The following is a 15,497-nucleotide window of genomic DNA, read 5'->3' on the forward strand; positions in this document are numbered from 1 at the left end:
TTAAGATCCATTTTGTTACATCTTGTGACCAATTTATTTGGCAATCGCCAATGGCAGTCAGCAGGGTTTAAGAACATCAGTTGTTCGACCTGTAATTCAAATGCGTTTTGTTAAAATATACTTTTTTTCTTTTTTGGTCTTTTGGAAAATGATGTTTGTTGTGTAATTTGACCCTTCCCCAACGAAATTTGTTTAACATGAACACGTATAAAAATTGCGGTGTTTATCCAACGCAATCATAGAATTGAACGTAGTTTTCAATTTAGACTTGTTTATATTTGTTCGTTTGGGCTTGTATCATATTTTCCCTCCGGTTTATATGATCCGTTCATTCTGTTTTGACTCTTTAAATTCAAGAGTATATTCTAAATTCAGGTAAATTATATGGCCTTCAAAATACCGTTTTGATTCCTAAGATCACTGAAGAGACATTTAATGTCAAAATCTGGATCTAGTGTACAAATAAAAATTGATACCTCATGTTTGTGGTATAACATCTTTGCCGCATGTTTATTGTTTTCTGTATAGTATTACATTAATATTAAGAAACATTTTGTTACATCTTGTGATCAGCAGGGTTTAAGAACAATAGTTGGTCGACCTGTTAGTCAAATGCGTTTTGTTAAAATAAACTTTTTTTTACTTTTTTGGTCTTTTGGAAATATTGTTTGTGCTGTAATTAAACCCTTCCACAACGAAATTTGTTTAACATGCACACGTATAAAAAATGCGATTTATATCAAACGCAATCATAGGATTGAACGTAGTTTTCAATTTAGACTTATATATATATATAAATGTCTAAGAATATAACTAAAACACACTAATTGATACATTAAAAAGTTCTATTAGATGTTAAATAGAAATACGCAATATTTCGCTAAACAAATTAGCTTCATCAGGCGTGTGCATCTCTCAAGGTGAAATCGGATGCATGACAAAAAAAATATTTTTGTAGCTTAATCTATACAAGAGTTGAGGGACAGTGTAACATATTGATTGGGGCATAAAATATGTTTGTAGCTACAACTACATAAAGTTGGAATAAAAGTTTAACACATTCATATTAATTGTATAAATTTTTATAAATTAATTTGTATGATTTCAAGATAATTATGGTTTTGATTTGCTTTGAAATCTTTTTTCGTCTCTCTCATTGAGTCCATCAGGTCCAAGAGTTCGAATCTGGTGCATCCAAAATCTCTCTCTTTTTTGTCTTCCTTGTGTATCCCAATTTTGATTTTTCTCAATGATTTGAAATGTGACGTTTTCAAAATCATGTCCTGCTCTTAAAAGGTGTCTTGTAATTGGTCAGTTCCTTTCTTTTGTATAATATGACCGATGGTTATTTAGTCGGATGTTAAATGGTGTTTCTGTTTCACCAACATATTGTAATTTGCAAGTTCCACACGTTAGAACATAAATGCAATTTTGCGTTTTGCAATTTGAAGTTATAAATATGTTGTAATTTTTCTTTGGGACTGTGCTGATGAACTGGGTTTCTATATAGGCGACTTTGCAGCACTTACAATTGCCCCTTCCGCATTGTTTATAACCTCCGATTGTTGATATCTCCCGTTTAGATACTTTGGATGATACTAGAATATCTTTGAGGTTTTTTGGTCTGCGGTAAGCCATAACGGGAGATGATGGAAAAATCTCGTTTAAGGACGGATCATATTTGTTATTCTAGTGGTGTATTGTCTGTTGCTTGGTCCGTTTCTGTGTGCTGTTGCGTTTCGGTGTTGTTTCGTTGTTCTCCTCTTATATTTAATGCGTTTCCCTCGGTTTTGGTTTGTTGCCCCGATTTTGTTTTTTGTCCATGGATTTATGAGTTTTGAACAGCGGTATACTACTGTTGCCTTTATTTCAATAAGACGCCAGTGTTTGTGGACAATTGATGAAATATTTGTCAGATGAGGATGAAAGCTAACAACAAACGGGATTGTATTTGTCTGGGCCGTCTTTTCTTTGTATTCAAGTAGGTTTGTTCGTTCTTTTTCGTTTGCTTTTCCGAAAGCTTCTGAAATACTTTTGTTCTTATAACCTCTTGATTTGAGTTGCTGTCTGAGTTGCCCTAAACGATGGTTTAACTTTGATTCCGATGAACAAATCCGTTTTAACCTGATGGCTTGGCTGTACGGAATGCTCCGGGAGCAGTGTTTCGGGTGACAACTCTTTGGAGAGAGAAATTGGTGTTTATCAGTTTTTTGGGTGTGAAGGTCTGTTGTCATGACTCCGTTTTCTAAAGTGATGGTGGTTTAGAAAGCATTTCATTTATTCCAGTTGATTTGTTTATATGAATAGATAGAAAAGGAGAGTAAAAGTTGGAGAAGCCGAAAAGAACAATTGAATAAAGTTTCGTCCCTCCAACTTTTACTCTCCTTTTCTATCTATTCATATAAACAAATCAACTCTGGAATAAATGAAATGCTTTCTAAACCACCAATGTCCATTACTAACGGAGACATGGATTTAATCAAGAAAAGATTATCCCATATTGAAAGAATAGAAAGTCACAATTAAAAAAACAAGCAACAAAATAAATTCGCCAGAGATGGTCTTAAACAGCAATTTTCAAAATTTGATATAAATAATATTTTAAAAGAGAGTAATTTAAAACAACCAAGAAAAAGACGTTTTAAAAAACGGACACGACCCGCGGAGAATAATTTAGTTGTTAATCTGTCGTCAACAGAATTAACCAACTCCGAAGAAAAATTATTAAGTAGAGGTCTAAACTTCTATCCTATACCAGCAAACATTAACAACCTACAACTTGAGACAGATGTGGATCAATTTGCAAGACGCCTTCGCCTAAAAGAACATTTTAATAGGCAACACAAAAAAAACTTACAAGAAGCCGGAATGAATGATTCGGAATATGAGAGTGATAAAGAGGACAAGTGCATCTCAAGATTTAAAAAGAAAAGCGAATGGAATCCACCAAGGAGTAAGAACGACAATTTAGAATCCTTTGTATCATCAATTAAAACTGAAGTAAAATCATCAGTCAGTGGCAAACGTTTAAGGAATCTCTCTAAACAAGAAAGCCAGGCCATAAATAATTTAAAAAGCCGTGATGATATTGTAATTAAACAAGCAGACAAAGGAAGTGCAGTTGTGGTGATCAACAAAACCGACTACATTGAAGAAGGGAATCGTCAGCTTTCAAATACAAAATTTTACAAACATTTAGAAAGTGATCCTACAAAAGAAATAAGTAAACAAATTAATGAGGTCCTTTCAGACATGAGCAGCAAAAAACATATTGATGACGACACGTACGACTATCTACGCCCTGATGAAACCTGCACAGCCGGTCGATTTTACTTGCTCCCAAAACTCCATAAAGAAGGGATTCCGGGAAGACCGATAGTATCTGCAAATGGCCATCCAACCGAAAAAATATCTGAATTCGTGGATTACCATCTCAGACCACATGTTAGAACAATGCCATCTTACATTCAAGATACTACAGATTATTTGAAGAAAATGGATTCATTAAACCCCTTACCAAACAACACAATTTTGGCATCGATGGATGTGTCTTCTTTGTACACAAATATTCCCAAAAATGAAGGAATAGTCGCTGGTGAACAGGTATGGAACAATCGTAAGGATAAACAGCCCCCAACAGACTGTCTGGTTCAGTTGCTGAGACTAGTGCTTGAAAACAACAATTTTGCATTCAACGACCAGCACTACTTGCAGGTTGACGGTACCAGTATCCCAGACAACATGAGTATGTTGGCCCAACATTGGCACAACGTATATCATTGAATTGGCCCATCGTTGTATTTTAACGTTGGCCCAACGTATAAGTGCAAAGTGGGCCTACGTTGGCCTAACATGATGGCTTCATGTTGGCCCAACGTTGTACGGTTATATGCAATACATAGAGCCAACGTTGGCCCATTGTATGAAAAACGAAATCCATGTTGGCACAACGTTGGACCAACGTAGAAATATCTTTTCTTATGTTGGCACTATGTTGGTGCAAGGTAGGTATTTCTCATTTTTATGTTGGCAATACGTTGGTCTATTGTTTCAACCAAATTACAATGGATGCTGCATGAGGAGCTGTATATGATAAATACTCCGGAGCGCATTTGATCTTTTTTTTTGTATTCCAAACTGCCAAAGTTTTAGGAAGCAATTCTGTTTTTTTGTATTACCCATTGTTGTTACTGCCCTTGTTTTTTTCATGAACTTTGCCTCTTTAATTTTATTTATTGTGTGACGCTAAGATATTTCTTTGGCAATGTTTGATGGATCGACCAGATAAATTCTGTGTCATTTGGTTGTCTCATTAGCAATCATACCACATCTTCTTTTTTCATATCAATTTCAATCATTTCTTTAACAGAACAAGTGACGTATGGCTTATGGTTAGGCGATCATACAAATAGTTTTTTCGGAGATGTACTTTTAGTTGTATTGGTTCCAGATCCAGAATGAAAATTAAATAATTCAGAAGATGAAACTTTATTTATTTTAAATTTGATATCATTGGTCGTCACCACGAGTAGTGTCCTCCTCAATTTGAACTTCAACAGTGTCATTATTATTTATATATGTTATTCTTTTTTTCCCCTTCTCTGTCAAGGCTTAAGCGCCGCCAATCTTTAGCTGCATTATCTATCTCCTTATCCGAAGACTCTTTACAGCTATGTTTTTTTTTCTAACTGACTCTGTAATAAAATTATAAGTAAACTTGAACTGTTTTTTTGTCTAATGCATGCGTGCGTAGTCTCCCTTTTAGATATATGTAATATAAATAAATGTATATTCTAAATAGTTTAAACATTATTTAATACAAAATAAAATCTTAAATAACCATTTTTTATATTGGTTATTTGTCTAATGGTCAGAAATTCAGTAGTTTTAGACGGATTTGTGGGTATAACAAACCCTTATTACTATTATTTCAGAATTCGCTATCGTACTTTAAATATTCGTAATATACATGATATATAAAGAATCAGTTGATCAACACTTTTGGTATAACATTTTTCATAAAGCCTGCTGCAATCGAAATTTTTCGCCTCCCAAGAGAAATAAATCAATTCGCCAATATTTGCCCGATTATTTACAACAACAGACCAACGTTGGGCCAATGTTGTGCAGCCGACACCAACGTGCGACCAATGTACCGACAATTTGCCAACGTTGGGCCAATGTTGTGCAGCCAACATAAACTTGCGACCAACGGAACGACAATTTGCCAACGTTGGACCAATGTTGTGAAGCCAACACCAACGGTAGACCAACGGGTCGACCATTTGCCAACGTTGGCCCACTGTTAGTCTGCTGACTGGGATAGGAACCAAAATGGCACCTTCTTTTGCCAACATTTTCATGGGGAGTCTCGAAGAACGCATCCTTTCGAATGAACCATACAAACCCTTGTCTTGGCTCCGTTATATTGATGACATCGACATCAAATGGAACGAAACTGCAGAACGCCTGCAAGAATTTCTCGATTTCTGTAACAACTTTCATCAATCGATAAAGTTCACATCTGAAGTTTCAAATGAGAAAATTGCGTTTCTCGACACCACCATAACTTTAGAAAACGGAGTCATGACAACAGACCCTCACACCAAAAAAATTGATAAACACCAATTTCCCTCTCCGAAGAGTTGTCACCCGAAACACTGCTCCCGGAGCATTCCGTACAGCCAAGCCATCAGGTTAAAACGGATTTGTTCATCGGAATCAAAGTTAAACCATCGTTTAGGGCAACTCAGATAGCAACTCAAATCAAGAGGTTTTAAGAACAAAAGTATTTCAGAAGCTTTCGGAAAAGCAAACGAAAAAGAACGAACAAACCTACTTGAATACAAAGAAAAGACGGCCCAGACAAATACAATCCCGTTTGTTGTTAGCTTTCATCCTCATCTGACAAATATTTCATCAATTGTCCACAAACACTGGCGTCTTATTGAAAATGATCCGTCCTTAAACGAGATTTTTCCATCACCTCCCGTTATGGCTTACCGCAGACCAAAAAACCTCAAAGATATTCTAGTATCATCCAAAGTATCTAAACGGGAGATATCAAAAATCGGAGGTTATAAACAATGCGGAAGGGGCAATTGTAAGTGCTGCAAAGTCGCCAATATAGAAACCCAGTTCATAAGCACAGTCACTAAGAAAAATTACAACATATTTATAACATCAAATTGCAAAACGCAAAATTGCATTTATGCTCTAACGTGTGGAACTTGCAAATTACAATATGTTGGTGAAACAGAAACACCATTTAACATCCGACTAAATAACCATCGGTCATATTATACAAAAGAAAGGAACTGACCAATTACAAGACACCTTTTAAGAGCAGGACATGATTTTGAAAACGTCACATTTCAAATCATTGAGAAAAATCAAAATTGGGATACACAAGGAAGACAAAAATGAGAGAGATTTTGGATGCACCAGTTACGAACCCTTGAACCTGATGGACTCAATGAAAGAGACGAAAAAAGATTTCAAAGCAAATCAAAACCATCATTATCTTGAAATCATACAAATTAATTTATAAAAATTCATACAATTAATATGAATGTGTTAAACTTTTATTCCAACTTTATGTAGTTGTAGCTACAAAAATATTTATGCCCCAATCAATATGTTACTCTTGTATAGATTAAGCTACAAAAATATTTTTTTTGTCATGCATCCGATTTCACCTTGAGAGATGCACACGCCTGATGAAGCTAATTTGTTTAGCGAGATATTGCGTATTTCTATTTAAGATCTAATAGAACTTTTTAATGTATCAATTTGTGTGTTTGATTTATATTCTTAGACATTGATATAATTTTAATTCAGTAACTGTATCAGTTTATTTTCACAAACTGATCCACGCCTAATTAGATTGAAAGTTGATTTTTGCTATTTTTAGACATTATAAATATATATATATATATATATGTGTGTGACGATATGTCTGTAGCATGAGTTCGAATCCCGGCGAGGGAAGAACAAAAAAAAATCAGATCCAACATTGTTGGGATGATGTTTAGACGATCTATATAATTATATAAATGTTTTTTAAACCCCCACTTGTCCATGTACCTGTCAAAGTCTGTTGCTTTATTTTATATTTTAATATGATTTGTTAAATTGTTAAACATGTTGTTGAAGACAAATTTTTGTATGTCTCTGTTTTATTCATCTACAATTTTACTTGACCATGTTGACCTGGAGTATTTTAAGTGTTTCACATACATAATGTACCTTTCCTACACTACAAACTGCTCAGAGTCTGAATTGACCAGTTTTTGTGCTCGACCAGTAAAATCGAGCACACATTTTACTCAACTAGTCTCGACATTGTCTCGACTGGACTTAACTGTACTAAAGTGTACTCGACTAGGTCTCGACTTTACTTAATTAGTCTGAAATGGTCTTGACCAAGGCTTGACCTGTCTTGACTAGTCTAGACTCAGTCTGAACCAGTCTCGACCTGTCTCGACTAGTCTCGACTCAGTCTGAACCAGTCTCGACCTGTCTCAACTAGTCTTGACCTTCAAATTTAGTTTTGACTGGTATAAAGAAGCCCATCTAACTAAATTAAATATTGATCTTACAAAATTCAAGCTTATTAGGTAGTTTGATAACTGGCTGTGAAATAAAAAAAAAAATTTTTACAATAGGTAAAAATAAAAATTATTATATAAATTCAGATAGGCATCTTTAAATTTTCTAATAACTTTTTCAAATCAACTTGGATTTTCATCAAACTATGCACCTAGCTAAGATATATATCAAGCTTACTGAATCCCATTTCATTTACTTTTTTGTTGTATAGCTATGAAATTTAAGAATTAAAGTCATCTCTGTAAAAAAAGCTAGGATTTGCAATTTGGACAAATAGAGATAGGCATCTTTAATTTTTTTAAAAACTTTTTCAAAATCACTTGGATTTTCATCAAACTATGCAGCTATCTTAGATATATATCAAGCTTACTGAATCCCATTTCATTTACTTTTTTGTTGTATTGCTGTAAAATTTAAGAATTAAAGTCATCTCGGTAAAAAAAGCTCGGATTTGCAATTCAGACAAAATAGAGATGTATACTTTAAATTTTCTAATAACTTTTTTCAAAATCACTTGGATTTTCATCAAACTATGCAGCTATCTTAGATATATATCAAGCTTACTGAATCCCATTTCGTTTACTTTTTTGTTGTATTGCTGTAAAATTTCAGCATAAAAGTCATCTCGGAAAAAAAAAACTAGGATTTGCAATTTGGACAAAATAGAGATAGGCATCTTTAATTTTTTTAATAATTTTTCAAATCAACTTGGATTGTCATCAAACTATGCAGATATCTTAGATATATATCAAGTTTACTGAATCCCATTTCATTTACTTTTGTTTGGTATAGCTGTAAAATTTAAGAATTAAAGTAATGTTGGTAAAAAAAGCTAGAATTTGCAATTCGGACAAAATAGAGATAGTACACTTTAATTTTTTTAATAACTTTTTCAAATCAACTTGGATTTTGATCAAACTAGGCAGCTATCTTAGATACATATCAAGCTTTTTGAATCCCAGGTTATTTAGATTTTAGTTGTATTGCTGTAAAATTTAAGAATCAACTAGGTAAAAAAGCTAGGATTTGCAGTTTTGACAAAATAGAGATAGTACACTTTAATTTTTTCATAAATTTTTGAAATCAACTTAGATTTTCATCAAATTCTATAAATAATCTTTGCAATATTCTTGCTAAATATCTTACTAAACCATAAGTTGTTATTTAGTTTGGTGCATTTTTGTCAAATTTAAGAATTTAATTAATCTACATGTAGGTCAAAAAGCTTTGATATTAGAAATATATCTTTCTTTAAATAAAAATATTAAATTTTTGTTTTAACAAAAAAAAAGGTGTCTTTTTTAAGATTTCATATCTTTTTCAAATCAGCTTCAACAAAATAACCCCCTTTTTTTGTAGTAAAACAAAAAAATAATATCATGAACTTTCATAACAATCCTTGAAAACCTTTTAAAAAAAGAAATGTGTTCCCAAGTTACAGTAAAAATTTATTTTAATCAAATCTTTAAATATTTTTTTGTCAAATTTAATGACATGGCACTATACATGGTTTAATTACATCAGTGCACCTGAGTTTTACAGGTAAAAAGAAAGCCCTACTTTTCTTAAACTCGTGTATTACCTATCAAGAGAATTAAAAAAGCCTTGCGATTTAGATTTAACAGGATGTTGCAACTTTGAATAAATGTTACCCCAAGCAGAAGGTATTGCCTTATAAATCACCACAAATCAGAAGAACTATTTGAATAATTTCCTTAATTTTTCTTTGCTTTTTGATATATTTATAGGATATATATATCAAAAGGAATAAAACATTAAAGGAATTATATAACTAATTTATATATACTTTTCCAAAATTATGAGGAAAGATATATATCTAATATTGTAGCTTTTTGACCTACATGTAGACTAATTAAATTCTTAAATTTGACAGAAATACACCAAACTAAATAACAACCTATGTTTTAGTAAGACTGATACATCACCAAGGTAGCTATATAGATTGAATAAAATCCAAGTTGATTTGAAAAAGTTATTAACAAGTTTAAAGTGTACTATCTCTATTTTGTCAAAACTGCAAATCCTAGCTTTTTTTACCCAGATTAAATTAATTCTTAAATTTGACAGCAATACACCAAACTAAATAACAACCTGGGATTCAGTAAGATTAATACAACAACAAGGTAGCTATATACTTTGAATAAATCCAAGATGACTTGAAAAAAATATTAAAAAAATTAAAGTGTACTATATATCTTTATTTTGTTTGAACTGCAAATTCTAGCTTTCTTGACCTAGATCAATTAAATTCTTAAATTTGACAGCAATTCAACAAAAAACAAAATAACCTGGGATTCAGTAAGCTTGATATATATCTAAGAGAGCTGCCTAGTTTGATGAAAATCCAAGTTGATTTGAAAAAGTTATTAGAAAATTTAAAGTGTACTATCTCTATTTTGTCCGAATTGCAAATCCTAGCTTTTTTTAACAACATTTCTTTAATTCTTAAATTTTACAGCAATACAATAAAAAAGTAAATGAAATAGGATTCAGTAAGCTTGATATATATCTAAAATAGCTGCATAGTATGATGATAATCCAAGTTGATTTGAAAAAGTTATTAAAAAAAAAAAGATGCCAATCTCTATTTTGTCTGAATTGCAAATCCTAGCCTTTTTTACCGAGATGACTTTTATTCTTAAATTTTACAGCAATACAACAAAAAAGTAAATGAAATGGGATTCATTAAGCTTGATATATATCTAAGATAGCTACATAGTTTGATGAAAATCCAAGTGGTTTTGAAAAAGTTATTAGAAAATTTAAAGTGTACTATCTCTATTTTGTCCGAAATTGCAAATCCTAGCTTTTTTTACCAAACATTTCTTTAATTCTTAAATTTTACAGCAATACAATAAAAAAGTAAATGAAATGGGATTCAGTAAGCTTGATATATATCTAAGATAGCTGCATAGTTTGATGAAAATCCAAGTGATTTTGAAAAAGTTATTAGAAAATTAAAGATGCCTATCTCTATTTTGTCCAAATTGCAAATCCTAGCTTTTTTTACCGAGATGACTTTAATTCTTAAATTTCATAGCTATACAAAAAAAAAGTAAATGAAATGGGATTCAGTAAGCTTGATATATATCTAAGATAGCTGCATAGTTTGATGACAATCCAAGTTGATTTGAAAAAGTTATTAGAAAATTTAAAGTGTACTATCTCTATTTTGTCCGAATTGCAAATCCTAGCTTTTTTTAACAACATTTCTTTAATTCTTAAATTTTACAGCAATACAATAAAAAAGTAAATGAAATAGGATTCAGTAAGCTTGATATATATCTAAAATAGCTGCATAGTATGATGATAATCCAAGTTGATTTGAAAAAGTTATTAAAAAAATTAAAGATGCCAATCTCTATTTTGTCTGAATTGCAAATCCTAGCCTTTTTTACCGAGATGACTTTTATTCTTAAATTTTACAGCAATACAACAAAAAAGTAAATGAAATGGGATTCATTAAGCTTGATATATATCTAAGATAGCTACATAGTTTGATGAAAATCCAAGTGGTTTTGAAAAAGTTATTAGAAAATTTAAAGTGTACTATCTCTATTTTGTCCGAAATTGCAAATCCTAGCTTTTTTTACCAACATTTCTTTAATTCTTAAATTTTACAGCAATACAATAAAAAAGTAAATGAAATGGGATTCAGTAAGCTTGATATATATCTAAGATAGCTGCATAGTTTGATGAAAATCCAAGTGATTTTGAAAAAGTTATTAGAAAATTAAAGATGCCTATCTCTATTTTGTCCAAATTGCAAATCCTAGCTTTTTTTACCGAGATGACTTTAATTCTTAAATTTCATAGCTATACAAAAAAAAAGTAAATGAAATGGGATTCAGTAAGCTTGATATATATCTAAGATAGCTGCATAGTTTGATGACAATCCAAGTTGATTTGAAAAAGTTATTAGAAAATTTAAAGTGTACTATCTCTATTTTGTCCGAATTGCAAATCCTAGCTTTTTTTAACAACATTTCTTTAATTCTTAAATTTTACAGCAATACAATAAAAAAGTAAATGAAATGGGATTCAGTAAGCTTGATATATATCTAAGATAGCTGCATAGTTTGATGAAAATCCAAGTGATTTTGAAAAAGTTATTAGAAAATTAAAGATGCCTATCTCTATTTTGTCCAAATTGCAAATCCTAGCTTTTTTTACCGAGATGACTTTAATTCTTAAATTTCATAGCTATACAAAAAAAAAGTAAATGAAATGGGATTCAGTAAGCTTGATATATATCTAAGATAGCTGCATAGTTTGATGACAATCCAAGTTGATTTGAAAAAGTTATTAGAAAATTTAAAGATGCCTATCTGAATTTATATAATAATTTTTATTTTTACCTATTGTAAAAAAATTTTTTTTTTATTTCACAGCCAGTTATCAAACTACATAATAAGCTTGAATTTTGTAAGATCAATATTTAATTTAGTTAGATGGGCTTCTTTATACCAGTAAAAACTAAATTTGAAGGTCAAGACTAGTTGAGACAGGTCGAGACTGGTTCAGACTGAGTCGAGACTAGTCGAGACAGGTCGAGACTGGTTCAGACTGAGTCGAGACTAGTTGAGACAGGTCGAGACAGGTCGAGCCTTGGTCAAGACCATTTCAGACTAATTAAGTAAAGTCGAGTACACTTCAGTACAGTTAACTGTCCAGTCGAGACAATGTCGAGACTAGTCGAGTAAAATGTGTGCTCGATTTTACTGGTCGAGCACAAAAACTGGTCAATTCAGACTCTGAGCAGTTTGTAGTGCTACTGTTTAGAACAGTATGTTCTCTACTTTTTATTGTTTTTGACGTTCACACTACATTGTTCAACATAACGTTGTATGACCTTTAAAAAAGAGGGGCGAAAAATACCAGAGGGACAGTCAAACTCATAAATCGAAAATAAACAGACAACGATAACGCCATGGCTGAAAATGAAAAAAAACAAACAGACAAACAATAGTACATATAACATAACATCGAAAACTAAGGAATAAGCAACACGAACCCCACAAAAAATGGGGGTGATCTCATGTGCTCCGAAAGGGTAAGCAGATCCTGCTCCACATGTGGCACCCGTCGTGTTGCTCATGTTATAACAACTCCGGTTAATAGTCTAATTCGGTAGGTCACATTCATGAAAGGGAAGGGGATTGTAGTATGGAACATATCCGACATTATCTGTGAAACGGTTATTCCATAACAGTCAACCAACTGGTGATGACGTCCGTAAAATTTACGAAGGGATGATTTCAACATCACTATTTGGAACTCTTGGTTTAATAGCTTCCATGTGAGCAGCAACCCTCTATCAAGAAAATCATGATTGGAAATACAAGCAAGGGAATATCATAAAGTGACCGAGAATATAGAAATTACAGCCTTCTATGTGATCACCGCTTTTGACTGAAAGAGAACTACATGAAAACATTGTCCACCCAAGACCTTTGAAAGTCAATATAACATGTAGAAACAAAACGTTTCAGCACATTAAAATAATATGTGCTAAATTTTTTATTAAGCTGGTTTATCTTAGCTTTTGCGCTTAAAAATGCCCGTTAAAATAATGATGTTTTCCTTTTGCAGCTTTAACATGTGTAAGCCCACCTGAAGAAACGACAGCAATCGAGGGAGAACAAGTTATATTAAAATATAAGCTCCCAGCAGATAAAATCCTTGATCGTATAGAAAGACTTATTTTTTACAAAAACGAAAATATATATGACAAACCAGACAACATAGTACGACATGATGATGGTTTGTCATTTTCGTTATCAATGCATAACGTTAAAAAGGAAGACGCGGGAAATTATTTTGCATACATGGACAAATTCAAAAGCAATATAACAAAGTTAACAGTACAATGTAAGTCTCTTTTTCTACTATTTTGCAGCAAATACTGGACTAAAAAGCTTATACTGTAATATACAAATTGTATTCATTTCTTGTAGGTTCTTTCTCACCGGAATGACACTAATGGTTCTACATCTAAACGCGGGTTAAAACATATATGAATGTGATGTTTAACTGATAATTTTATATGGGTCTTAATTTGCAAGATAACAATTCAATTTATCCTTTACTTAGTTTCGATAGACTTGGTTATTTATTTCCATATATTTGTTACACTGTTTAACCAGTTTTATAACTTAAATCGAACTTAAATCCAATGGATGTACGTGTAATGTGTCTGTTAAATTCTTCATCGAAATAAAATGCATTCTATTAATCAACGCTTTTACTTATGAACGGATTCGTGACCAAATAAAACAAACAAATTTAAACATTCTATTAGTTCCAAAGTCTATGACAAAAGAGACAATTTTGAGTTTCCCAAACCTTAGTAAAGTTTGTAAAGAAGAATCCATTTTTCCGTATTTAACTTATAAATGGACTTTTCTATGGTCGGGTTGTTGTCTCTTTGACACATTCCCCATTTCCATTCTCAATTTTATTAGTTTTTCTGCCAGGATACCATACATTCACTCTGTGGTTAAAGTTTTTAAAATTTCAAATAACTTTCTTATACTACCATGGATGTGTACCAAACTTTGACAGAAGCTTATTTATAATCAAAAGCTAGTATCCAAACAGAAATTTTGTTAAAATTTTGTACCTGTTTATCCGTATTTTACTTATAAATGGACGTAATTACACAATATATCTTCCAGTTAACATTACATACAGTCTGCAGTTAAATCTTTTTAAACATTTATTAGATTCATAAACTATCTTGGATTTTTACCAAATTTGGAGCTTCTCACAATCAAAAGATAGTATCGGGAGGAATATTTATATTGATTTTTTTCCTCATTTTTGTTGAACCTACGACTAACAGCAAAAGTAGGCGAGACACAGGGTTCCGCGGAAGCCTTGAATTTTTTTGTTTGTTTACTTTGTCGTTATGCCTTTTTTGTGTTTCTTTTTTTCATATCTGCTTTGTTTTTTAGTGATGAACTGTTGTACCCCTATTTTGTCATTTTTACCTATTATGTCTATTTGATTTGTTCATAAACTGTTGTTCAATATTGGAATTGTATGTAACTGTCATACAAGTTAAAAGTTTATCTAGCTTTAAAACCAGGTATAATCCACCATTTTCTACATAAGACACATGTATGAGTCTTATGTAGAGGAAACGCGCGTCTGGCGTACTACTTAATAATTCTAGTAACTTTGATAACTATTTACACCTCTGGGTCGATGCCACTGCTGGTGGACGTTTCGTCCCCGAGTTTATTACTAGCCATGTAGTCAGCACTTCGGTGTTGACATGAATAACAATTATGTCGTCATTTTTTCCATAGATTTCTTGTTTACAAAACTAAGGATTTTCTTATCCAATGCATATATAACCTTATGCCGGCGTTGAAAACGCTACAGATAAGTTTTAGACACGTTTAGGGCACGTTTTATACGCTTCAAGATCGTTCGACTTTTACTAAAACGTATGCGGGTATGTTTGTCACAAACACCCAATAATTAAACGTCCCAGACACGCCACAGGCACGAATTTGTCCCAGATACGACAGGGACACGTCTCAAGTACGTCCAAGAGATTTGTTTTCCTTCGTAGCGTGCATTCCATCTACGTTTGACAAACGCCAAACATACGTTACTTGAACTACCGATAAACGCTATAATGCCGGCGTCACACATTGGCGTATAGACCGGCGTGCACCAAACGTAGAGAGAAAATTGACTAAGTCGGTATACGTTAGTTGCTCGCCAGAGGAACGTTAAGAAATCGTTCAACGCGCGTTGTATAAGTTTGAAGTATGTCGAAATACAAAGGTATACGTTTGGTGAACGTTACAACTCGAGGAAATTTGTATGCAGCTTAAACATTTCATCCAGCT

General features: G+C 32.4%; 1 protein-coding gene across 1 annotated transcript; it reads left to right on the forward strand.

Moving 5' to 3' along the window:
* The first annotated feature begins 2,868 nt into the window (after positions 1 to 2,868).
* On the forward strand, positions 2,869 to 3,783 carry LOC134705889 (uncharacterized). Its single transcript, XM_063564603.1, has one exon. The coding sequence runs from the start codon at positions 2,869 to 2,871 to the stop codon at positions 3,781 to 3,783; it is 915 nt and encodes a 304-aa protein (XP_063420673.1).
* The last annotated feature ends 11,714 nt before the right edge of the window (positions 3,784 to 15,497 follow it).

The sequence above is a fragment of the Mytilus trossulus genome, chromosome 2 (assembly GCF_036588685.1).
Source record: "Mytilus trossulus isolate FHL-02 chromosome 2, PNRI_Mtr1.1.1.hap1, whole genome shotgun sequence".
Lineage (NCBI taxonomy): Eukaryota > Metazoa > Mollusca > Bivalvia > Mytilida > Mytilidae > Mytilus > Mytilus trossulus.

What these genes read in the sequence shown, in the direction of transcription:
- LOC134705889 (XM_063564603.1), top strand. Translation starts at nt 2,869, where the DNA reads ATGAATGATTCGGAATATGAGAGTGATAAAGAGGACAAGTGCATCTCA.